Source organism: Galeopterus variegatus, unplaced genomic scaffold (assembly GCF_000696425.1).
Source record: "Galeopterus variegatus unplaced genomic scaffold, G_variegatus-3.0.2 Scaffold3880, whole genome shotgun sequence".
NCBI classification, from domain to species: domain Eukaryota; kingdom Metazoa; phylum Chordata; class Mammalia; order Dermoptera; family Cynocephalidae; genus Galeopterus; species Galeopterus variegatus.
This window is the reverse complement of record NW_007729991.1, coordinates 144412-172207: the sequence shown is the minus strand read 5'-3', so window position 1 is coordinate 172207 and position 27796 is coordinate 144412. Positions and strand designations below refer to the sequence as shown.

The following is a 27796-nucleotide window of genomic DNA, read 5'->3' as shown; positions in this document are numbered from 1 at the left end:
CAGAGAATAGGTAGTTTGTGGAAGTCCCAAACAGGGTCCGTGTGTAATCTCTAGTTAGCAAATGGTTACTTGGCTCCAGTTTGAATTTGAAACCAGTTAGCCACTTCAAGATCCATCTTGAAGGACTGGTTCTTTCAAGGTTCACAACACTCATTTATGAATGTTGTAATATTACTATTTAAGACTGATAATTTAGAATTACTATTATGTTCTAATAAGTCACAATCTATTACTGTAGGCCAAAATAATGTTTTAAAATCAGACAAGATATTTTTAATGCTTAAAAATATTTCCCTTTATTTAATGCTTATTTTTCCTTATAAATAGATTGACAATTAATGCAGAATGTTACCTTCAACTTCATAACTTTCCTATGGATGAACATTCCTGTCCACTGGAATTTTCAAGCTGTAAGTGATAGGATACTTGATAATTTTGTAGAATTTTAGCCACAGACTCTGTTTATTTAAAAATGTAAATGAATTGAAATAAAATACAATTTTCAGAAGCATGGATTATATTCAACTCTCTCCGATATAATAATTACAAGTAATGTATTTTTTTCTTGCTTTTAAACTAAAAAGTGACAATAAATGTGTAGGGAATGTATTTATTTTATTAAATCATTTTTTACAACTTTTGGTTTTATCGAAATGTACTTTTCTTATTTTGCTTAAATTAAGATAAGTTTGCATTTAAATGTTTTTGGGCAGCCATGAATAAAAAGTTGATTCAAATTATATTCATCTTCCTGGAGGCAAGTTTTAACTTTATTACATCAGGTTTTAAAATACTTTTTATATAATGGTTGGGTGAAGAGTATTACTAAGTAAATAGCAACTATTTGAAAAGACTTTAATGAGTTGGAAAAACCAATGTGTATTTAACTTATAAGTTTGTTTCAATTTGAAAAAATGAACACAGGGGCCGGCCCCGTGCCTCACTTGGGAGAGTGTGGTGCTGGTAGCACCGAGGCCACGGGTTCTGATCCTATATAGGGATGGCCAGTGCGCTCACTGGCTGAGCGTGGTGCGGACCACACCGTGCCGAGGGTTGCAATCCCTTACTGGTCACACACACAAAAAAATGAACACAGAGAAATGGTTAGAGCTAGCCAAATAATTGGAATATAAAAATTTAGTATTTTCTTCCAAGGGAATAGTTATAATCTTCGTATAGCAATATTAATTGTATTTCATATTTACTAATGTATTTATCCTTACATATGTTTTTATAAAATATTTTTCTAGGTAACATATAATTAAACAAGTCTTAAAAACATGTAAATTTTTAAAAATGTTATTGCTTATATCCACAAATTGTGTTATTTCGCTCTTTTGAAATTTGATTGGTTTTCATATATTATACACTAGAATTTATTTTCAGTAGAGTGTAATAAAACTATTTATTCATAAGGGTCAACATGCTTCTTCACTTACTAAATCCTCTGATATTTCTCGTTGCCCTTTATTCTCTTTTGATTCTCTAGTGATTCTCTTGAATTTTCTTAAAGATTTTTGCCTCATTAAAACATCCTTTTACATTAATGATCTCAAATCTCACTGCTTTGGTTTTCAAACATTAACTTCTTAATAAATAGAACAGCCAAATCACAAAAAGCCTTGATTAATAGGAATACTTCAGGAGTAATGCAAATACTTGAAGAATGTAGTATTTATTGTACTTTCCTTTAGATGCCATTCCTCAGTCTTAGTGTGACATCTCTTTGGCTTTGATTATCGTTATTGGGAATTAATAATCTGTCTTTGTGAATGCGATTGGTTGCCAATAACAAATATAATAATCATACCTATTTTCAGGCATTCTCTACAGGTCCAGAAGAGAATTAAGCCTTCTACACCAAATATTTTACAACAAATATGTGTAGAGGAATTCATTACAGCCCCAGTTTTAAAAGTCAATATCATGAGGCTCAGAGTGGCTATGTATCTAGCTAACTGTGTTTATTTGTGCCCACACATCTATACTGTATTGCCTCTACAATAAAAATAAAAAAAGGAACTATGGAAAAGCAAGACGATTAGAGCCCTAGAGAGCAACAGAAAGAAATGGAGAAAAGGAAAGAGAAAACAGATTCTTAAATAGGTTGGCAGAGATAACAGCTATTTCAATTATATGGCTGATAAGGGATCCTGGTTCAAAATGATATTCTATTATGGAAATTTTAAAAGTTGATTAGCAAATTCTGTTTCTGTAAAGTTGAAGCCAGAAAGGTAGGTTTGCAACCAATTGTAACCTGAGGACATTTGCAAAACAAGATTAACTTCAAGGTTTGGTTTTGACAGCCTTGTGGAGTGGAAGTCTTATAGAACATGAGACTTCTACATAAAGCTGGTATACAAAAGTCTGGACACTTAGAGTCACATGAAGAAGTGCTCTCTCCACACACACACACACACACAGACACACAGACACACACACACACACACACACACACACAACCACTAAGGGCTAAAAGGAAATGTGCCTCTGAAATCAGCACATCAGGGTAAAATACTTGTTCTTGAGAGGATCTAATCACAAACCTACCCTCAAATGGATTTTTAGCCCAAATTTCCTTCACTTGGTTGGTCCAAAAAGCGTGTTGACATGTGGCAGAAAGAAAAAACATATCCTTTTTGATAAAACACACCTTCATTCTAGACAACCATAGAGTAGACAAAAAACATTTCAACACAAATAACTATCAAATGTTTAGTATTCAGAATATATGAAGAATTCATACAAAAAGACAGGAAAAAAGGAAAAATCCAATAAAATAATGTGTAATTGAACAAGCAGTTCCCCAAAGAAGAAACACAAGAATCTAATAAACATATAAATGTTTTATTAGTAATCCAGAAAATGTGAAATAAAACACATTTCACTAACCAGTAAAAGATGAAGATTGTCCATATAATGATTAATAAGAATATGGATCTATATGAATGTTCACATTGTCTGGTAAGAGAACATGTTGGCATACTCTCTATGGAAAAAAATACTTGTGCCATCTCATAAAATTGAAATTATGTGTAACTCATGACCCAGCTATTCCATACCTAAGTATATATACCAGAGAAACCTTGCACATACATACATATATATATATATGGGGGCATGTACAATAATGTACAATAGTGTTGTTAATGTACAATAGTGTTACTAGCAACAAATTAATAATACCCAACAGGAAACATTACAAGTGTCTACAACAGTAAAATGGATAAATAAATTTTGGTACATTTTTATCATGGAACAAATTCAGCTACATACAATAGTATTATGACTATCACAATATATTAGAAGATGCAAAATAATACATTAGGTATGACAACAATCAAATGAAGTTGATAACCCAAACTAAGCTGTATTTTTCAGAGATGCATATCAAAAATCTATAATAAAAATCAAGGGGATAATTATCTTGGAAATCAGGATAGTCATTACGTCTAGATGGAAGGGGAATTTTATGTTGGGGGAACACAGGGACTTTCCTGAATGCTAGCAAGTTTCTACTTCTTCATTTAACTGGACTACATGGCTTATCATTATTTAATCATTGTATGATTATTCTTTAAACTATACATATCTGTTTTGTGCAGTGTTTTCTATATTTGGCATATCCTATAATAAAAATGAGGAAGAAAGTCCAAGAGTTTGTCTTTGGGTTATGTTGGTATTGCAATGGTAACATATTTGGATCTTGCTAATCTATATATTTTTTATTTTAATTTTTTTTCTAGATGGATACCCGAAAAATGAAATTGAATATAAGTGGAAAAAGCCCTCTGTAGAAGTGGCTGATCCTAAATACTGGAGATTATATCAGTTTGCATTTGTAGGGTTAAGGAACTCAACTGAAATCTCTCACACAATCTCTGGTAAGGAAGGAGAAAACACAATCAGTGAATGATGCTAGTGTTGAATGGCATTTGTATTTAAGTATATTGATTGGAATCTATACTTTTTTACATTTTATACCTAAAATAAAACATATTTTTCTTTTTCCAGGGGATTATATTATCATGACAATTTTTTTTGACCTGAGCAGACGAATGGGATATTTCACTATTCAGACCTACATCCCATGCATTCTGACAGTTGTTCTTTCTTGGGTGTCTTTTTGGATCAATAAAGATGCAGTCCCTGCAAGAACATCACTGGGTATGACATGTAATATTACACTATACTGTCATAGTATTTAACAAAAACACATTTTAGTGTGATAAAATTTTATAGTTGCATATATTATACATACACATATAATATTCCTCTAGATTGCACAAATTGACAGAAACTGTAGTACAATACCATGTTTAAAAGAATATGTAAAAAACAAGAAGAAAATAGACTTGTGAATAACTTGAAATTTCAGAAAAAAATTTTTTTCTGCTAATGGAGGTTAAGGGCTTAGATACACAGCAAGAATTAGTATATAAAGGGCCAGCCCATGGCTCACTTGGGAGAGTGTGGTGCTGATAACACCAAGGCTGTCGGTTCGGATCTCCATATAGGGATGGCTGGTTGGCTCACCTGGGACAGTGTGGTGCTGACAACAGAAAGTCAAGGGTTAAAATCCCCTTACTGGTCAAAAAAAAAAAATAATAATAATTAGTATATGAAACTCATACAAAATCTCTACATCTTATTTTGGTGAATATTTTCAATCACTTTTCATCAAGATTTTATTTTATATTGTAGTTGGCTAGTAAAATAGCGTATGTTTAGTCGGCTTTGAAATCCTCACCTCTTGTAATGTTGCTAAAGAACAGCCAGCTGTTCCAAAGGACTGGTAGCTGAAAGGAACACAAAGCTCCCTGGCTTCAGTAATACACAAAATGTGTAATTATTCTGTGAATATTTGAGAGTTGCCTGCACAATAGCATTGATTAAAAGGCTAATTTGTAATTCATACTTGATAAAATAGACTTTTTCTCTCTTTCTATAATAATCTATTGCAATAATCAAATCATACAAGAAAATGTGTTTAATTCCCATACATTTTTTAAAAGAAAGTGATAACCTACATTCATGTGTTGATACATAAAAAAGTGTCAATCTATTGATTAATTCCCAAGATTAGTGTAAGACATAAATCACTCTGTTGATAAGTACGCCTTAAAAAGCCTAAAGAAAGTTGAGAGCGTTTGTATTTTCAAGCAAAAAACGTTTTCATATGGTTTCTATGATAGCTGGTAAATAGTTCCATTTAATGAATTTATTAAAATGCAGATCACATAAAAGTAGCAACAGTAAAGCTTGAGGCACCTAGCTCTATACTTGGATATGCAGTTTGCTTGGGAGTAAATGGAGGTGTTGGCAAAGCTAGTGGACAAAATCCTCTCATTTCTGGATTTTGTTTCCTTTAGTTATTTCAAATTATTTTATGTTTCAAGATGTATAATCATTTTAGTTTCCTTGTATGCTACTATGAGTATAACTTAAACATTGTATTTTTATTTTTTTGTTCCATATTTTTTTCCAAAGAGAATTTTAATGGATTATTTCTACCACTGGATTTGTATAAAATCCATGTGCTAGAGTGTCATGAAAGAAAAGCTAATTGTGGAATTGAAATTTTGTATGAATCATATTTTTTAAATATTAGCATATCAATTGTAAAGACAAGTACAACCAAATATAGCCTGAAGAATACCTCTTATAATTGCGAGCCCTATATATTTTGACAATCAAGTTTCTTTAAAGTATACATACATGCATACACATATCATTAAAGGACAATTTCTTGAGCTTATTTTTCCAACATTACATTTTAACAAACTTTTATCAAATGATTTTTATAAAACAGGCAGTGTTCTTAGTGCTGCAGTGTTATCAGTGAACAAAGTTATAAAATGTTCATGTTCACGATGTTTATATTTTAGTGGGGAAAACAAGTAATGTCCAAATATAAAAAGCATATAACAAAATTTCAGTGAGTGATAGGGCTTTGAAGAGAAAGCAAAATAAATGGTTAGAGAATGATAGAGTATATGGGTGGATATAGTGTTTGTTATTTTATATTGTAGAGTCGGGATAGATCTCTCTAAGGAGGTGGCATATGAGCAGTGGCCTAATGAATCATGTGGCCATCAAGGTAGTTAAGGCAGGCAGAACCACAAGTTCTGAAGTGGCACCTCCCCACCATCCCAGATTCAGAAAGACAACTGTGGGGCTGGCCCGGTGGTGCACTGGAGAGTGCGCTGCTTGGGAGTGTGGCGGCACTCCCGCCGAGGGTTCGGATCCCATGTGGAGACCGGTTCCCGTTCACTGGCTCAGCGCGGTGCGGGCGCAACACCAAGGGTTGCGATCCCGTTACCGGTCAGTAAAAAAGACAAAAAGGAAAAAAAAAAGACAACTGTGGCTAGAGCTGACTGAATAATGGTAAAAAATGAGATTGGAAAAGTGGCCAGTGGTTACATCATATAAATCTTTGTGGATCATTGTAAGGACTTTGAAATTTATTCCAAATCTGATGGGAGACAATTATAAGTTCTTGAGCAGGGCAACACATGGAAGGAATAGCAATGATATCTAAAATGCTTTCTTCTTAACTTCTTAATATCCCAAATGTTTTCTTATTATCATGGGCTCAGAGGTATTTTATAGGAAATCCGCCATGTTCTTCTCAGGCTAACCGTTGTGATCATAATTACTAAACTGAAGAAATAAATGTTTGGAAGCTAAGCTCTACTGTAGTTTTCCTTTTCTTATGAAACAGAAATGTAATAGTATTTTAATAAATTAAACTGTAACGAGATCATTGATAATAAAACCAAACCACACATTGGCTTTAACATTTTCTAAGAAGGAATGGGACGTTATTGTGGAAGCCAGGAATAGTTTCTGAAATCTACCTTTGTCTGATTATGGGAACATTGTGATTTAATAAGTTTTACCCTTAAAAAGTGTGGAAATTGAGGGAAAGGGGAGACTTGCATTCATTGAAGTTATTTAACACTTACTATATACAAAGCATTTTATATACAGTTGTGGTTTCGAAATAATTGAAGCAAAAACTGTCAGGAATAATGGGAGAAATAGATCTGCAATCATAATTGGACATATTTTTTAACAACCTTTTCTCATTCATTGTTAGAAATACACAAATATCAATTAGGATGTAGCAAATCTAAATGAAATTGTGATTCATTGAATGATAATTATCATATGAATTACTTAACCTGATTGGTGTTTACGGAATACTACACCTAACTTCAGAATACACAATATTTTCAAGTTGTACGGAACATTAACCAAGATCTCAATAAGGTTAAAAGTACTAGGTTTTCCAGGGTATAGTTTCTGACAAAAATGAAAGTTAAAAATTAATAAAAATACTATAAATAATAATGGCTTCACATATTTGGAAATTTTTAAAAAGTCATATTTTATATAATCCCTGGGTCAATTAAGAATCAAAGAGAAATTAGAAAATATTTCAAACTGAATTTTATTAAAACTTGACATAGAGATATTTGTGGGATGCAGCTAAAGCACTGCTTAGAGGGGAACTATAGTTTTAAAATGCTAATATTAGACAGGAAGAAGGACGTAAAATTAGCAAATGAAATCTACACTTTAAGAACATAAAAGTAAATTAGGTACCTTTTGAACATATTTATTACAAGTGCCAAGCAAGATATTATCATGTCAGTTTTTTAGATGAGAGGCACAGAGGATTTGGGAAACTTCCTTAAATTCACAGAGTTAATAAGTGGAGGAGTCAGAGATTGAACCTAAACTAAATTTGCCATCATGATTCCAAACTCTTCACAACTATGTCATATATATATATTTTTTAATCCTAAGAAATGATGAAACTTAAAAGATGGGCATGTGAGAGGAATTGTCAGGGCATGTTTAAATGGAGACATGAGGGAAAGAGGTGGCTGTTGCCTTCACCATACTAGAGAGACTGTTGCTGCAACCCCATTCTACTTTTTAAAATTATTATAGATGTTGCCACTCTATCTCATCCATCTCTTTAGCAGACATTGAATGCCTGGAGGGCCCAAGAATCAATATTTAAAAAGAAAAAGGAGAGGAGGAGGAGAGAGGAAGGAAACTATAGTGTCTCCATATGTGGAAAAATCGCGGAAATTGCTAACCGGGCACGTGGGCATGGTTTCCTTGCATCCTTTTTCCTCCAAATCCCTCTTCCATTTTGATTACCTTTCCCTTACCCCAGGAAATGGTTACTCACCTAATTCAAAGTGCTTGTGAGGCTTTGGACACAGCTCGAGCCAAGATTTATCTTTGGATAGCCAACCCCTATTTGTTTTATTTCTGGAGAGTGTGCAAAATGATACTGTAAACAGGAATTTTTTTTTTTTCCTTTTTTTTTTTTTTCGTGACCGGCAACAGATCGCAACCCTCAGTGTCGCGCCCGTACCGGACCAGGACTGGCAACGGGATCACAACCCTCGGTGTCGCATCCGAACCTCACTCAGCCAGTGAGCAGGAACCGGTCTCCACATGGGATCCGAACCCTAGGTGGGAGCGCCTCCGTGCTCCCAAGCGGCGCACTGTAGCAGTGCGCCACCAGGCCAGCCTTATGTAGTTCTTTTAAAAGAGTAAATAGCTCCACTCATGGGACCATTTTTACCTCTGTGATTTCAGGTACCTAAGATTAACAGTGGTAAGGACCACAAGAATGCCAGTGGGTAAAGGGAGACAGACACTTCCAAATACACGCACAGGAGTGGGGCTCTAGGGGATATCCTAATTATACATGCTGAATTCTTAAAAATATACTGGACTTTTAAAATATTTTAAAATCGACTTTTAAAATATTTCTTTTATATAATTATGCCTGTATTCTTTTTTTAAACATGTTTTAATAGAAACATATTGATTATACATATTTATGGAGTACAGAATTATATCCCAATATGTGTATGCAATGTATTATGATCAAATCAGGTTTATTAGCATATTCATCATTGCAAAACTTAATCACTTCTTTGCGATGTGAACATTTGATCTCCTCTCGTTTAAACTTTGAGATTAAAAAATAGGCTTAATTCAAGTTATCATATAAGAAAACGCTATATTAGTTTGGATTCATTTTAACCGTGTATGGCAGAAAACCTCAAATCACTGTTGGTTCAATTAGATGGAAGAGTTTGTTTCTCGTGTGAAAGTCCAAAGGTAGGTAGTCCTAGGTGATATGATGCACTGCCGTATGCAGGATTCAGGTTTCTACCGTGCTGTGGGTAATTTTAATTCCCAAGTTATCTAATGGTCTCAGATGGTTGCTGGTGCTCTAGCTGCATTCCAACAGACTGCAATGTGGAGGAGGGAAAGAAAGGCACTCGCCACTCTTAAATACCACCTTTTGGACACTGCTTACATTCTTGAATTAGTTTCTCTTGGCTAGATCTTAGCCTGTGGCCTCACACAGCCGTAGAGAAGGTGGCAAATAAAGTTTTTCTTCCAGGAAACCACAAACAATTAGTTATTCTGTTACTATGGAGGAAGAAAGGATGGGTATGGGGGTCAACTTGCTGTCCATGGTAATTTAAATGATTAAAATTCAAGGGCCGGCCCGGTGGCGCACTGGATAGTGCGCCGCTTGGGAAGCGTGGCGGCACTCCCGCCCGAGGGTTCGGATCCCACATACAGACCGGTTCCTGCTCACTGGCTGGGCGAGGCGCGGGAGCAACACCGAGGGTTGCAATCCCGTTGCCGGTCCCCGGTCCGGTACGGGGGCAACACTGAGGGTTGCGATCCGTTGCTGGACACGGAAAAAGACAAAAAAAGACAAAAAAAGACAAAAAAAAAAAAAAAAAAAAATTCACATAAACACAGAGTGAATTGAGCCTAATGTAGCTATGGTTACCAGTAATTCTTTGTGTAAATCATTACTAATCATATCCTTTTGTTTTCACTGTTTATTTCTATTTACAATATTGCTAAATAGTTGGAAGAATAAAAGTAGTCTGTTATTTTTCAACTTCTATTTTTTTTTCCTCTCTCCACAGGTATCACTACAGTTCTGACTATGACAACTCTGAGTACAATTGCCAGAAAGTCTTTACCTAAGGTGTCTTATGTGACTGCAATGGATCTCTTTGTTTCTGTTTGTTTCATTTTCGTTTTTGCAGCCTTGATGGAATATGGAACCTTGCATTATTTTACCAGCAACAAAAAAGGAAAACCTACTAAGGAAAGAAAGCTAAAAAACAAATCCTCGGTATGTTACAAAAAAACCTCTAACCCTAACTTACATGGGGATACTGTTTTGAGTATTTGTGTTATATTTGCTTAGAGTAATGGGGATGCTGAGGGCATCATGACAAAAGATAAATAAAAGTAAGGTGAAACTGGAGTACCTAACATTGCCTGCCAAGAAAAATGTATTTATACTTCCCTAGTATCCCCTATTGGATCATCAGTGTAAATAATGTTTTCTTATGCTATGAAATTTTTCACAATTGGTACTTTTTTTGTACCTAAACATTATTTAAGATTTCTCTTTTATTCTATTTTTTGTGTTAGGATTTGGGTTTCTAATGATAAGTTACCCACAAAATTAATTTACTTTTAGAGATAAAGATTTATCTTTAATGTTAGCATCTACCTGTGTTTGAAAGTCACAGCTGTAAAGTTCTTGGTTTTTGTATATCTGTACTACCTTATTCTCCCTTTTCATTCAGATTATCTACTTCAACTTACACTGTATCAAATTTATATGTTAAAATTAATTCTACTGATTCTACTATACTAAAGAATTGGATGATTGACTACTCTTTCTTTTTATGAGCTATTTTAAAAGCCAGAAAGCAATATCTAACACTTATTGAGTGTTCCAGATACTTCTCTGACCATTTTACATGCATGATTTCACTTACACTCAGAGCAACCCTGTAAGTACAAGTTCATTGATTTGCACAAGGACAGCCTTAGTAAGTGACAGATCCAAGACTCAGACCCAGATCTTTTTTGGTGCCAGAGCTCAAGCTTGTAACTCTTTCTTTATACTGCCTGTTCTCACTGGACTCAGAAAAGTAAACATTTATTCACCAATATGAGTAAAAAGATACTTCATCGCTGACTCCAGTAATTTTTTTTCAAAGTAGATTTGTTCCAAAATACTAAAATAAATGAGAACTGTATAAAATAGCTATGCATGGGTGGCAAGCTTATAAGTCTACCATAGTGTGTATATAATGAGCCATGAAGTTTTCCCTTCCCCTATTTTTTCATTAGCTTCTTTATAAAACGTTGCCATACTTTCATATTTTAATTTTCGTATTATATTTCAAAGGCCAAACCCTGATATATTTTGCTTTCAGAATCTCAAAATATTCCAAGAAATAAGAGCACATTGCTGGCAGTACAAATTTGAGAACTTGCATTGTAGAATTAGCTTGTGACTTTCTCAACTTGACATCATTTCAGCTTATCCACGGTACTTATTGTGGCCCCTGAATGGACAAATCATCAATGGGAAGTGATGTCAAATTTAATATCAACTGCTAAATTTTTAGGTAAAGAAAAATGAAGGGTTTTCATTGTTTTCCTTTAATCAAAGCCAAGCATCCTCTCTGGATTTCCCATTTCATCATTTACTATCCATAGTTATGATGAATTAATACCTTGAAATTTTTACTTCTATATATTTTGATTGGAAATGTTTAAAATAAAATTAACTAACATTAAAGTCAGTTAATGGACCATCTCCAATTACATTCCAAGGACATATAATGTAGGAACTATTACTATATTATGTAAAGACACACTTCCAAATAGTGTCTACTCTAGGGCTTTAGTCAGTCAGTTTGACTCAGATCATGCACTCTCAACCACAGTTCCAGATGTTACTTTTTCAGTAGAGCAGAAACATTGGAGTGCAAACTTTAAAATTATGATGTCATTAAGTCCTTCATTCACTACCTATTTATTAAGAACTTCCATATTCAAGGCGCTGTTCTAGAATAGTTATTTAAGAAAAAAAATCTATATGTTGAGTCTTTAAAATTTAGCATCAAGCCCAGAATGCAAAATACTAAAGATGGAAAAACGCAGAATAAAATTTCAGTGATAGCTTTGAAGCACTAAATGGCAAATAGCAACACTTAATTGACATGATAATTGACTACCAGAGTGCCAAAAGTATTTTTTTATAGCCATCCCAAAATGACATTCTATAGTCTTTTTTTCTTCATTCAGTTACATGCTTTATGAGCTCTTTCAGTACTAAATAACATTATGAGTGAAAAACCAGGATCATTAATAAAATCTGACTGCCTGCCTGGTTCAGTGTTCAGCCAGATGCTTTTGCTAATCAGGTAAATCAGGGAGTACTTTCATTAAAGAATAGATAGCTCTGATTGCTGTTGTGTCAAATTCTCAATTTAAGGCCTTTGTGGAATCTGTTTCTTCTATTCCAAACAGGACAATCAAATGTGCAACCACGACCCAGAGACCTTGCAGCATTTTGACATTATGCCTGTTTTAAATAGTTGTGATTTTCTACCCCCCCTTCCTCTTTCTTTTTCTTTCCATTTCCCCATTTTCCTTAATACGCTCAAAATTCTGAGTAGTTTGAAGTTCAGCATTCCCCCCTCACCTTTTTTTCCCCCTAATTTTTTTTATAGCAATAGTTGGGCGAGGATAGAGTCACTAAAAGGTCAACATGTCGATTATTAAGCAAAACTAAAATCCCTCTTGACATCTCTTTGACTGCCTAACTGAGAATCCCAGAATACCCTGACTTGTTTTCTTTAGGAAGAGATGATATTTGAACACAATAGATTTTAGCATCAATGAATCCTCTAAGAAAAACATAATAAGGATGCTTTCTCCCTTACTCTCCACAGGAAATATTAGACTTTCTTTCTTTCTGTCTTCATCTCTTTTTTCTTTTGTCGTTCTTTTTTATCTGTCTTTCAATCTTTCTGTCTCTTTCTTTCATCTGTCTTTCCTTCCTTCTTTCCTTTTTCCCTCCCTCCTGCCTTCTTTTCTTCCTTTTTATTCCCTCTCTTCCTTCCTTTCTTCCCCTTTCCCCTATTTCCATATTTCTTTTTCTTTTTTTGTCATTGAATGTTAATGACATTTCAACTTGATTTGTGTTCCCATCCAATATATTATTTTTATCACCACTCATTAATAATTGATTCAGGTGTATTTGTGTCAACATTTATCTTCAAGAAAATCTAAGAGTAGTTCATGTTGAAACTTGAACGTTCAGCCCATAGAATATAAGAAACCATGTTATATCTACATCAGGGGCCTGGTGTACCCATTTGAGGATAGACCTTACTTATTTTTAGGCTCTCAATTCAGCTAAAATGTAAAATAAGAGAAATTTATTTCACCAACTATGGGCAAGGCACTTTGGAGACAAAAAGAGATAGAATGTGCTCTTTGCTTTCAGGGATCTTTAAATATAGGTGTGGAAAAATACGTTAGAATTTCAAACATGAGATAATAAAATACAATGTAAACGACATTCTAATATAAAAATCAAAAGTAAACAAATAGGCTGTGAGGGAATTAACAATTAGATGAGTAGTTTATCATGGTGGGTTTTTTTTGTTTTTTTTACTGGTAGGGGGATTGCAACCCTCGGCACGGTGTCATCCGCACCACACTCAGCCAGAGAGCACACCGGCCATCCCTATATAGGATCCGAACCCACAGCCTCGGCGCTACCAGTGCCACACTCTCTTGAGTGAGCCACAAGGCCGGCCCTATCATGTTTTTTTTAGTAGAATATTTTTTATATGAAAACATAAAATATATTTTTGTAAGACTGTTTTTGTATAAATAGACAGATACCACCAAGTTCTACCTATGTGGCGTATGCCTAGCATCCAAGGAAATCTTGAGACACCATGTAATATGTTCTGTGAAGCACTGATTTTGTAGGCACATGGTGTTTGGAAGATGCTTATGTCAATGTGGGTCATGGTGGAGTGGGGAGGCTTCCTTTCATTTTAAGTGAAAATAATTCATTCAAAAAGCATGTAAACCAATTTTTGCAAAGAAAGTTTGGCAGAGAAAATTTCAGAGAATATGTGACATCATTGAGGTAATTCTTTGAAGAATAAGTTGCAATTTTCAGGAAAATTAATTAGGAAAAACATTTAAGACAGAAGGAACCATGTCAGCTGAGTTGAGGCTTACATATGAGAACACAAAGTAGACTAGTATATGTCCCAAGCTGTGTTGTCCAATTCAGTAGCCACTATCCATGTATAGCTAGGTTGATTTAAATTAACTAAAATTAAATAAAATTTAAATTTCAGTATCTTTGTAGCACTAATCACATTTTAAGTGCTCAATATCCACATGTGACTAATGGCTACCATATTGGACAGCCCAGAACGAGTTTTATTGGACAGCATTGGTCTAGAAAATAGGAAGCTTAGGAAAGAAAATAACCCATGTTGAGGATAGAAAAGTGGTTCATGGCAACGTTGTGCAAAGTCTCCACTACCATGCTATGAATTTAGATTTCATCTTGCCACATCACTGGTAAGTCATGAACATTTTTAAACAGAGTGCCATATTTCTATCTACAAATTTGAAAGATAGTTAGAAATAGCATAGAGTGAGGCAGGTGGATAAATTTGGATACTCTTGCAGTAGTTCAAGAAGTAATATATTAGTGAAACAGGACCCAAAGTATCGGGGTAAACATAATGTGTTTTTTTGGTCCCCAATCTCCACCCTGCTGTCCCTTCTTTGCAAAGACAGATCTTCTTTTCAGGCGGTGCATATCTATATGAATAAACAGTTGCCTACCTTTCAGAGTATCAGAATAATGTAAAGCTGTGTCAATCCACAGTTTCACAAATTATAAAGATTCTTTCATGTAATGGCATTTGGCAAAGCTCCCAGGAAGGACTATATGATAATGGTGAAATGTGAAATACAGCAAGAAGACTACTTAAATCATTATAAGAAGTCAGTGGATAGTGGGATACTTTCAAGTGTCAGAGTAACTGTTTATCATCAGTTGTGACAATGGTCATATTATGCTCCTCTGGAGGGGTATAGATACCACCACAGATAGCTCTTTTTATACTTTAGCTTCTAAATAACACTCCTTCATATTTCTTCCTACCGAAAGCACCATAGGCTATGATAGCTGAAAGAGAACATATTAGTCATTGAGGAAAACGCTCATTTAAAAAAAACCCCTAATTTTAAAAATAGTAATCTATTTTGGGGGACAGCAAAGGCTATACTTGAATAATTATAAGTGTATTTGCACTTAGATAAATAAGGATTGGAATGTATGTATTCTTCTGATTAATCTTTCAATGGTTTTCAGGCCAGAAATCCTTGTGTCAATAATATTTAATTTTATTAATATTATATCAGGTCTTTGGCTCTTTTTCTCGGCATGTAAAAAGTTTACTTTTGTTCACATTCATCATTAATTGATGTGTAGAGTCTTTCAATTTATAAATTTGTTTTGTTTGGGGGAGGGGAACAGCCAGAAACTGGAATATTATCAATTTTTTTTAAGATATAAACTTTATTTTTCAACATGCACCCCATCAAATTTGAGATACTTTTGTAAGCAGACATTCAGTCCATCCCTAAAGACCTAAGGGTTGAGGAAATTTAACCATATCTGTGCAGTCTTTTTTACATTATTAACTGAAGAAATATGAATGCCCTTTAAACACACACACACACACACACACACGTTATTGGTTATGAATATTCAGGGGGTACAGAGCAAATTGTCACCACTCATGCCTAAGATGTGATGGCCAGATCCATACTGGCAGCATGCCCATTACCACAAATTGTTATTATATCCCCTGTTCCTGCAATTGTCCCTGACCACCCTTCCCATCTTTCTTTCCCAACTCCACTTTGTATCCCTGAGTATGTTCTCTCCCTCTGCAAGTCCAATGCCTCACTGTAGTCTTTCTTTCCTTCCTTCTTTCTCTCCTCAAGCCCAAAAGCACAAGTAACAAAAGAAAAAATAAACAAATGGGACTATATCAAACTAAAAACCTTCTATACAGCAGAGGAAACACTCAACAGAGTGAAATGACAACCTACAGAGTGGGAGACAATTTTTGCTAACTAAGCATCCGACAAGGGATTAATATCCATAATATACAAGGAACTCAAGCAATTACACAGTAAAAAACAAATAACCCAATAAAAAAATGGGCAAAGGAGCTGAATAGACATTTTTCAGAGGAAGACATACGAATAGCAACAGGTACATGAAAAAATGCTGAACATCACTAGTCATCAGGGAAATTCAAATTAAAACCACATTGAGATATCATCTCACCCCAGTTAGACTGGCTATAATAAAAAAGACAGAATAACAAATGCTGGTGAGGATGTGGAGAGAAGGGAACACTCCTGCACTGTTGGTGGGACTGTAAATTAGTACAGCCACTATGGAAAAGAGTATGGAGGTTTCTCAGACAACTACAGGTAGATCTTCCACACAATCCAGCAATCCCACTACTGGGTATATACCCAGAGGAATGGAAATCATCATGTCGAAGGGATACCTGCACTCCCATGTTCATCATATCTCTGTTCACAATAGCCAAGATATGGAACCAACCTAAATGTGTATCAGTGGATGATTGGCTAAGGAAACTGTGGTATATATACACCATGGAATACTACTATGCCATGAAAAATGAAAAATTCTCCCATTTGCAGTGACATGGATGAGCCTGGAGAAACTTCTGTTGAGTGAAATAAGCAAAGCACAGAGGGATGAATATTGTCAATTTAAAATGTTACTGCAGTAGAAGTTCTCCATGTTATTGGCTACCAGAGATCAGTCTGTTTTTTAGATGAACCACTTGCAGATTTTCTCCACTTTTGTGCACTTTACTGTTTGATCATCTCTCTCATGCACAACTGATATCTTCTGACAAACACAGTGCATTTCCATTCTTGGAAGCACTGAATAATACATAGAATGTCTTTTCTGTTGAATAACCTTAAAATTACAAACTAATAAATGTATTTTAATCATTTTTCATTCTGATTCACATATGAACACATGCTATTTAAGTATTAAGTGACAAGGAGATGAACATCTGTCTTTTTCCTTTTCTTCTCTTTTTTTTCCACATAATTTTAGTGCTGCACTAAAATTTAGAAGTCTAGTCAAGTATCCCCAAGTGTTATTTTTTAAAAATCTGTCATTAACATTTAATAATAGACTGCCTCTGCTTTTTATGATATGTCTAAGCAAGTGTAGTCATGAATTTATTTGTGATTAGGGTATTGCTCCTTATCTTCAAGCTGCACATTATTTTTCTATTATGGATATCGTGACCTGCATAATGCTTTTTATCTTCTTAAAATATCACTGAATGTGATTATTTGCTTCTTTTTGCATCTACTGAATTTTTAATATCTAGTGGCTTACATTATATGTTTCTTTTAAGAAATAAAATGGGTTTGAATACAGGTCCAAATTTCAAGAAATTCTTATTTTATGTGTTTAATTTTCAAACTCTGTCCCATAAAATATTTTATTTTCATGGCTTTTAGATTTTTTGTTTGTTTGTTTTTAGTTTGGGATAAAAACATTTTATTAACATTTACATTAGAAAGAATTTAATATCAGAATAAAACCATCTTACAAGCTCAGTGTTGTATTTTTATTAAATTTATTCATTTATACTTAATCAACTTATAGTAATTTTACATTTTTATGGAGTACAGTTGATGTATTAATACATGTATAAAATATGTGATAATCAAATTAAGGTAATATTCTGGTATTTAGTGTTTTGATCATAATACAGTTATAACATGTTGTGAGATTTACATCTTAAGATAACCCATGATACATGTAGAAGTTCTGAGGGATAAAGAATTACTAAAACTGCAGTCTTCATTCATATTTTACCTGCCACTTTATTCAAGGATTCATTCATTTTTTTTTCAGTTACATTTTTGATGAGGTTCAGGTTTTTTTTTTTATTATAATTGTATGTTTGTTTTGTTTAGCATTTGTTTTACCGTAGATAGTGATATATTCTCATCAGGAATTGATAATGACAATAACAGTAACAACAACAACAAATATTACCTACTGACATTTGAATACTTGCTATGATTCAGATAATTTGCTTGGTGCTTTATGTGCACCATCTCATTTAATCATCAAACAGATGCACAGTGTTGTTATTATGACTTTTGTACAGCCGAAGACAGAGACAAATGAGCAGTCGCATTTCCTGTTCAAGTTTACACAACTCTACTGGACAAAGCTAGAAATTCAGCCCAAGTTTGTCTGACACTGAAGTGCTTGCCTTATTGTTCCAAAGTATTCTGGCCTTGACTGATTTATAATACTTTTTAAAGTTCTTTCTACTTTTCCAGTATAATTCAGAACAGGGTTTCATTAAAAGTTAATTTGATAGGCATCCTGAATAATCCTGATAATAATGTTAGCTTTCATTACTGGGAAAGATAGAACTCTAATCATTTTACATAACTTATAAAATTTATTCATTACAGCTGTCACAAAAATTAGATTTCAGCTATGATGATAGCTACCTTGGTAGAGTGAGCAGAATTTTGAACATCATTTGTTCCCAAATCTGAGTTTCTAACTCCTGCACATCCTCTCTCTTAAATATGGTATCTTGAGATTATTCACTACTACAAACCTCATATCTTTTTTGTCCATCCAAAGTTTCTCAAATCTTTTGCATTATCAAAATGATTTCTTTACTATTTATTGTCATTATTACAAAGATAAATACATAATATATAATATACATATTTATGGCATTGCAAATTTTTAGTGTAAAATAACATAGAAATACACAGTTTATTTTCCTTTTACAATCAGATTCATGGTTGACATTATTTTAGTGGATCAACTTTCTGAACATATAAAATATATTTTATTTTTCAGGAGCATTTCTTTGAAAGGTAAACAATATTGTGTTACAAGTAATTTATTATATAAAAACACGTTAGAATTGAAACGACTTAACTTTTGGGAATCATGATTATGTTTATTGCACATAGCCTCCTAGAGTTTGCCTTGATGAGACAAATTTATCTTTCTTTCTGCTACCTTTTTTGTCTGAAAAACTCATTTATTATTTTATTCAGATGTCCTCTGGTCTTCATCCTGGATCTACTCTGATTCCAATGAATAGCATTTCTGTGCTGCAAGGAGAAGATGATTATGGGTATCAGTGTTTGGAGGGCAAGGATTGTGCCAGCTTCTTCTGTTGCTTTGAAGACTGCAGAACAGGATCTTGGAGGGAAGGAAGGATACACATACGCATTGCCAAAATTGACTCCTATTCACGAATATTTTTCCCAACAGCTTTTGCCCTGTTCAATCTGGTTTATTGGGTTGGCTATCTTTACTTATAAATGCTACTCAGTAGGCAAAAATCATAAGAAGTCTGACTACATCCAATATAATCTTTTGTACTTCAGTAACATGAAGTTTATATTTAAAATGCAGAGAAACGAATGGTGAAAATGTGAATAGTATTGTAACTATTTTAAGGCCTTCATAGGTAAGTAAAGTAGCAGCTTTTAGATTCATTTACTTAAATTTATATGAAAATGATTAGTGGCAAAATCCAGTACGTTAGAATACTATTATATAATTTTACTTTAATTTTTAAAAATTTACTTATATTCTATCAAGATTTTGAATTTATTATGAGTTCTATGATTCATATATTAAACATGGAATAATTCTAATACATATTTTGTTTAAATATAATCGATCATTGTTTGTAATGGGAGACTACTACCTAATATTTATGTAACAATTTTTTGCCTAGAACAGATTGTTAATTTGTTTTTTCTTCTTGCTTTTTATTTGTATGCCCTGTTTGGAATGCAGTTAGTTAAAAACATAAAACCATGAATTCCTTGGATTTATTTCCAAGAAGTTTTACTCCCAACAAGAGATTAACTTATTTTTAAATTATTTATCAATTACAGAAGACTTATGAAAAGGCCAAATTTTACCTGTATTTTAATCCAATACATTTTCTGACACAATATTAAATAGAACTCCAATTAAATTTAGAAACTATGTGGGTGATTTGCAAACTTGGATGGAAACCACCAAAGTCATTTATTTTAAATCAAGAAAAATGTTACATTTAACCATTTTATTCTCTGCCTCATAGCACTTATGAAGTATAAAGAGGTTAAAATTGAAATGGTAAAATCTATCAACAATGAATTTAAATGCAGAAAGAAATAATCTTTTTTTTTTTTTTTAGTGTTCTGTGAGAGTGTTGTAGTTCTTAAATTAACAAAAGTATTGAGGAACAGTATTTGTATTTACTCATTATGGTTAAAGAATTATCTGACAAATTAATTGCAGGTGAAATTGAGGATATGGTCTTAAATATGTGCTATTTTTTTTTCTCTTTAATCTAAATATTTTTCATTTTGTGTATCTCAGCTAAATCTGAATTTTTTCACTTTGCCTACAACCTCTGAAAAATAAGCATGAATTGAACAATTATGCCCAATATTCACCTATGCTGCTTTTTTTTTTTTTTTTTTGGATGGAGAGTCAAATTAAACTTTGGCCATTTATATATTCATTTACAGATGATTCTTGTATTCATCTCTATAACACTGAGTATTGATGGATATTGTTAAGGTGAACATTCATTTAGGGATAAATAAAAAATGAAGTACTCATGAAGAATAAAATACTTCACTAAAATGTATTAAGGCTATTTCCATGTTTTCAGCTATAGCCTTCCCATAATCATAGGGCGGTTTTGATTTTGAGACTCTTTCAAGTGCATCTGAGCATGACTATATTTTAAAATACTTAAAAATGTTTGACATAAATATCCTTGATTTTCTCATTGGTGTTTCATTCATTTGGCATTAAATGTTGGCAATATTTACAGGTGGAAATAAAATTGATAAAAACATGAAAGATGCTTTTCTATATACATTTCTTGTATATATCATCAGAATAAGCACTTTGTTTTCAAAGCCAGTGGTATTTTGAGCAGTTTTATTTAAATATGCATATCAGAAAGAGAGATGTACAAATCTCATTTCTAAAAATAAGAATGAAAAGGTAAAATTAATGCATTTAATCTCTCTTTACAAAAAATGAAATAGAGCTTATTTTCAATATTGATGCAGTCCAACTTCTGTTTCTTTCTCCTTTCAAGTAGTAGTTTTACCATTTTGAAAAATAATTTTTAAAAAATCCTCTTCCTCTAGGTGAGTTATGTCTTAATTTAATGGAATCACTGGGACATCTATTTCCTACACACTTTAAATATTTTTAAAACTAATATAGACCAAAAAAGTAAATACAAAGGATGGGGAGGATAACTGGAGCAAAAGAATTTAGGAACATTTGGAAAAATATGACTTTATATAGACCCATCCTCTTACTATGTGACCAGGATCTAGAAGTTCTGAAAATGAAAAATGTGATTGGCGCAGTTTTATTCTCATGGATTTACAATGGCATAGTAATATTTTATTTATTCTTGGATTTCATGAACAAAATTAGGCTCACTTGAAATTAATTCCTGTAATCCCAAGTGCTTTCTGGGGGAAAGAAAAGTACTTAGATTTCCTGAGAATTCAGTAGAGAAAGAGAAAAATTCCCCAGTAAATCTAATTAAATATAAAGTTTTGATATAAGTAGGAATTAGACAATTCATTGGATGCATTTTATTATAAGTTTAAGGCAGGTTTTATTAAGGAATTTTAAAACTGATCAGCTTTACACTAAGGCACAGTAAGTGTGTGTAAACATAGAGACAATCATCAGGGTTTGTTTTTTTTCCTTTAGTGTGTTCCTGTATTCTGACAGCGATATATAGTCAGAAGATAGATTCAATTTTTCGCTAAGAACAAGGACATAATTGAGGGCTGCATTCTTGCTGATGATTCAGCTCTGAAAAACAAATGGCTGATAGTACTCTCACGCCAAGGGGTCCATAACTGTAAACGTGAAATTGCATTTCAAGACAACTTGTTGTGACATAATGCTTCCTGTTCTTTATACAAGAAAGGAGATTTAGATAAGATGATTTGTTTGAGTAAAATTTAAATGAATAACCAGTAACTGAATAAACACAAAACAAATGAATAACTACATACACAAAATTATCAAACTTCTCTAACAGTGCCTACTTCCATTCTTGCAAAATTTCCTGCAGCAAGATAACACATTCACAATTATTTCATTGCTCTTAGTACTGGAGTTTAAGTGACCCAATAGACATTTAATTATTTCTCATTTGTTCCACTAGAAACCTTCCAAAAATAATTTCTGACCAAGTTATTTTTCTTTATATCAGATTTATTCAGCTCCTCGTATGGCAGATTCAGCTCTTCATATGGCATCACACCATATGAAGGCCAAGCATATTAGGTATTATGGTTTTTTTTGTCACCCTTTATTATTCTTTTTACTTCTAGGAAGGCCTTGACAGGCCACTCTAAAGTTCAAAAACCATTTCAAAGTCTTTATCAAAAACATCCCGAATAGAAGTTCCAAACACTAATCATACAGTTGCTCTAGTAAATGTAAGGTCAATTCCTTTTTATGTTTGCATTTTGGAAGTGAGGTAACCTAATTCAGATATTTATGCAGCCCTTTATTTGTACAAAGTTCTGTTCTAGATACAATAGTGAAAATAAAGATGAACCTTCAAGGAACATATAATATAATTAGAAAGGTAAGAGGATTAATTATACAATTTAGGGGAGGGAGAATAAATAACTCTGGGAAGGTTTAATGGAGGATATGTGTTTAGAGATGGGAGCTTGAGGATGCAATACGTCAATAGGTGAGGGAAATAGAGATCACAATTTTCAGATGAATAAATAGCTTGAATAACTCCCCCCAAAAAAACATGGGCACAAATGAAGATCCCATTTTAGTTGGAGGGTAGGATTCATATAGAGACAATCAAAGTGAGTCTAGAGAGAGACTGATCCCTATGGTGGAAAGGCACAAACGCAAACTTCAGGAGGATAGGCGATACTGTAAATACATGAAGGCTTCATAGAGATACTTGAGTACAAAAAAGCCATTATTAAAACTGCAGAAGTTTCATCTTATTGATGTATGATGTTTGAAGTAAGAAAAGCCAGTTAGGAAGCTTCTGTAACATAGGAGGTGAGAGGGGATGAAGACATCCCCTATGATGACATATTCTGATGACAGGAGTCTTCAGTGAGGAGGGGGAGAAGGGAGCCTGAATAAGAAAGAAAAGTAGCAGAGATTAAGCTTTGATTAATAGGCAACCTTACCTGAGAGACATGGTGGGTGGGGGTTGGGGAGGAGTGTCCTGTATTGAATGATACTTGTAAATAGACACTCAAACACTACGAGGTAATTCTGGATATATTACAATCTTGTTTTAACCAAATGCTTCCTCTTCCTATTGATGAATGTTTTTCCCACATTAGGAATGAAAAAAAGAATAATCTCCTGAAGTGTAAAACATAAGGTGATCTGTCCAGCTTATTATTATTTTCAAAAAATCTGTTCCTCATTATAAAGGCTTTCTCTTCAAATAACCTCTTTTATTTTTCTAATGGAAATATATATAACATATATTTGAACAAAGAATGGAAGAAAGGAGATCTGTGGATAGAGATAGGTCACTGTGAGACCAGACAAATCCAGGAAGTTGATTTCTGAACCTCAGACAATTTCTGAAATACTTGTCTCAGAATAAACAAATGGGTTTTTATTGTTAGACAGTGAAAGGTACCATACCGGGATCCTTTGAATCTGTAAATAGTAAAGACTATATAACCAGAATGCAGTTAAGCAGAAAGGGCTAATTAACAAAATTTTAACACATCATTTATCTAAATGAAAATAGTTGGGGTCATTATAAATCACTGTGGTAACAGTTATTTGCATCCATTAAGTGTATGCAGTCACTTTGCATAATAAAATTTTATGGCTTGTAATTATAATGGTTTCTGTTTGGCTTCTGTCTTGTCCTTTTCAGGATCATTTGTTAAGTATGTGGAAAAGGTATCTCAATTTTTCAAAGTATTCTGTACCTCCACGGTGTAAAATCAGCCCAGTAAGTTGTTATGAAATAATGTTAACTTCTCCTGAAATGTGTCTTTTTTGATAGTTTTCATACAGATATGCCCCTTTATTGCTTTGGAGTATGTGATCATGAATTTAGCATTGAAGTTAATTTCTGATCAATGTTGTTTCACATTTTTTCACTTAAGAAAATTAATTTAAGACTTTCTCCTTGATAGAGAGTTTTGAAAAATAATCAAACTATAAAAGGTTAAGTAAAGAAAATTAATGTTTATGCATGATTTTTGCAGCTAAGACTGTGAATTTCTAGATTATTCTAATAATTTGTGATTTTGTCTTATTCTGAACTGCGAGATATTCTTCTCCAGGTGAGTCAGTAAGAGCAATATATATTAGCTAGGATTAATCCTCAGACCATTCCGAATTCCATGTGTTATGACAATGTCTTCTTTCACTTGAGGAAAGAATGAAAAAAAAAATTTAAAAGCCAGAAAATCAGGAAAGAAACTGTCTTCCGCTTCACCCTCCAAGCTCTCTCTTCCTGCCACCACAGTGCAGTATTGAAGAAAAAGTCTGTGATTCTTCCTTCAGGTTTAAAATAACAGATATGCTATTTTTATAAAAATTTGAAGAGAGTGGGAAAGTACTTACTGTTTCTTGAGTACCTGCTATGTGTCTGGAGCTTTAAATGCACTATATATAAATAATTTAGTCTTCAAAGCAACAAATGGTAAAACCGAGACTCAGTATAGTAGATACGTTCTGCAAGCCCTTATACCTGTAACCTAAAATTAAATTTAGGTACCTCTAACTGTAAGGGTACTTATCTTTCAATTACACAGACTCGGATGGAAAATGATTGATTGCACATATCCAACACTAGAACATGCTTGCTTCTCAAAGGAGAAGTAGGGACTTACAAAACGACCCACTTCAGCCTATTTAAAACACAAGAACAGTATATTATTCAGTAATAGCATAATAGCATTATCCTTGTATCCCTTACTTGTTTCCAGTGGATTTTATTTCAGCTGGAACATTTTAAATATGTACTAAAAATTACTCCTGATATTTAATCAAAATACAGATCATTGACTTTTTAGAAAAGGGTCTGGCAAACTATGGCCACAGCAGTGATTATTGGAATACAACCATACCCATTCATTTACATATAGTCTACGGCTGCTTTTTTGTAATAATGACAGAATTGAGTAGTTGCAACAGAAATCAAATGGCCCATAAAGCTTAAATATTTACTCTCTGGAATATTACAGAAAAAGTTTGCCAAAGCCTTTTTCAGAATAATTTTACTATGCTCATTAAAAAGCACCACATTCAAAAAATGCATTTCCTAATTTATTTTTAAAACTTTAAAAGAAAAAGATCTTGGTTGAAGAGAGTCTTATATGAAGTAATGCAATTAATTTTTTCTGCTGTAGTTCAGACTCTTGACTTCCCTCAAAGAGACATTAATCAAAGATATGCCCTCTTTTTCTGAATCTGTAGAAAATTGTTGTAAATTTGTTTCATTAATGAAAATATATGCTGCTTCATTATGATTTGAGTGTTATTTGAAGTAGATAAAGTAGGTTAGAAAGAAGGTTTTTGTTACCCCCAAAATTGACACAAGATGCTTAAATTTAAATAAAGTGATAAATGCAAATACCAATTTTAATAATTTTTCCCCTTTAGATAGCATAAAGTATGTTTCCTCATTACATTTTTTGTGCCAACATAAAATTTTTCTTTTAACTATATTTTTCATAGTGCTAAAATTCAAGCAGCCCTTTATGAATAATTTTATTGGAATAAATATTTAATTCACCTTGCACATTACTCATGTGCTTTCTCTCTGCATTTCAGTATTTGCATTTCAATGATTAAAATTTACACTTTAAATAATCACAAAGAGTAGTTTGTTAAAAATAGCACACTGAATAAAATACAAGAGTTTCTTTAAGATAATACTGTGTAGTTTTAGTGATGATATACTCTGTATTTACTATAAATCAAATATCTGAATATTGATTCATGTCACTACTAAAATTTCTTACATCTCATACTAACATTTGTTCTTTTAATTTTTAATTTTTTAACTTCTTATCTTCAAATCGCTGTGCTAAAATTCCAATTCCTTCTGGCTTGTCTTTTCAAAAAATTACTAACAGTAAAAAGTTGAAACATTGAAAACCTCTCTTTGCATTAATATTAATAACTAATATTAGCATATTGCTTTAATATACAAACTTTTTTTATTAATGATCTTAGATGATCATTAGCAAAGCCTATGGAATATGACAGATCAATATTAAGCTCTCTTTTTGACAAGAAAACTGTGAGCCAAAGAGCTTGAGTGGCCTACATAACATTACACACATCAACCTCAAGCCTTTTGCTTATTAATTCTGTGCTTACAATGTAAACCCCAGGTTTTATAGCATATCATAAAATAATTCAAACCATTTATACCACATGCTTAATCCCTCTCATCATCCCTGACTTTGTCTTCTGAAGGATGAGTGAGAAAAGCAAAAAAAGCCCTAATCTCATTCAACGGTGATTTTTATGTTTTTAAGTCATGGTCCCAGAAGGAGAACAATGGAATATTCAAATGGAGTAATTTGAGGAGGATTTAATAAAAGGACACTTTATAAAAGCATAAGAAAGAATTTGGAAATGCCTCCAAGGATCCTTCAGAATCCTGAAACTAATTACAGAAAGAGGAGATGGGGACAAAGGACCAAAGGGGATGGGGTAGTTGTAGGGAGCTATAAAGAAATAGCTGTGGGCAAAAGGACACCTGATGAAGGTCACACTTCCATCAGCCCAAGGACTTGGGCAGCTAGTGGCAACCCGCCTGGAAGCAACCTGTGGAACAAATACCCCAGTGACATCACTTCCTTCCTCTCTCTGCTCTTCTGCCTACTGAAGGCCAAAGGGCAAGGGGACCGTAGATCTAACCCATACAGGACAGTTTTCTGCTACACAGAGCAGAAGCAGGAGGAGAAGATTTGGAAAGGGAAATAGAATTATCCAGTGGCATGTTTGAGGACACTATTCAGAACTGATTAAAGTTAGCACACTTTATGGCACATATTTACTTTCTTCCTACATGGAAAACAAGAGCCAGAAGCCGCCCCGGCAACTCTGAGCTCTGCCTCATGTTGCAGGGTCAGTGGCCACAGCTGGGCCAGGATGCCATGCCAAGCTTGTTCTCCATCTCTCTAGCTCTGTTTCCTCTGATAATGGCAAATAAAATTTTTGGCACGTTGGTACAGTAAACGCCCAAACAGATGTTTGTTCTAAAAGCCAAAACCTAGAATCATATTTTATATCTTCTGTCCTGTCAGAACTTCAAAATGTTGTTCCATTGCCTTCTTGGTTTCCTTGTTTCTGAGAAGAAATATGCTACCGTAATCTTCAAGTCTCTTATTTCAAGGTAGCATATCTTCCCCACCCATTCTTGCTGCTTTTAAGATCTTATTTCTTAATCATTTGTTTGTGGCAATTGGATTATAAGATGCATTGTTGTGTTTTTCTTCATTCTGTAGTTTTATCATACTTCTTGAATTTGTGGGTTATTATTTCTATCAAATTCAAGTTTTTCAGACATTATTCTTGAAGTATGTTTTTTGCTCTTTTCCTTAAATATTCCAATTGCATATAGATTAAATTTTTGGAAGTTGCCACAGCTCATTGATGCTTTTTATTATTTGTTGATTCTCTTTTCTCTGAGTGTTTCGTATTTGTTATCTTCAAATTTATTGTTTCTGTAAT

General features: G+C 33.4%; 1 protein-coding gene across 1 annotated transcript in view; it reads left to right on the top strand.

The window, feature by feature from the left end:
- GABRG1 (gamma-aminobutyric acid (GABA) A receptor, gamma 1) overlaps nucleotides 1-20911 on the top strand; it is a 53666-nt gene extending 32755 nt beyond the window's left edge. Inside the window, exons 4-8 of the mRNA XM_008586212.1 lie at nucleotides 328-410; nucleotides 3747-3884; nucleotides 4015-4167; nucleotides 9990-10201; nucleotides 19093-20911. Of these exons, the coding sequence (XP_008584434.1) occupies nucleotides 328-410; nucleotides 3747-3884; nucleotides 4015-4167; nucleotides 9990-10201; nucleotides 19093-19362 (856 nt within the window). The 3' untranslated portion in view covers nucleotides 19363-20911. The remainder of the gene's footprint in view (nucleotides 1-327; nucleotides 411-3746; nucleotides 3885-4014; nucleotides 4168-9989; nucleotides 10202-19092) is intronic.
- Nucleotides 20912-27796: the final 6885 nt, after the last annotated feature.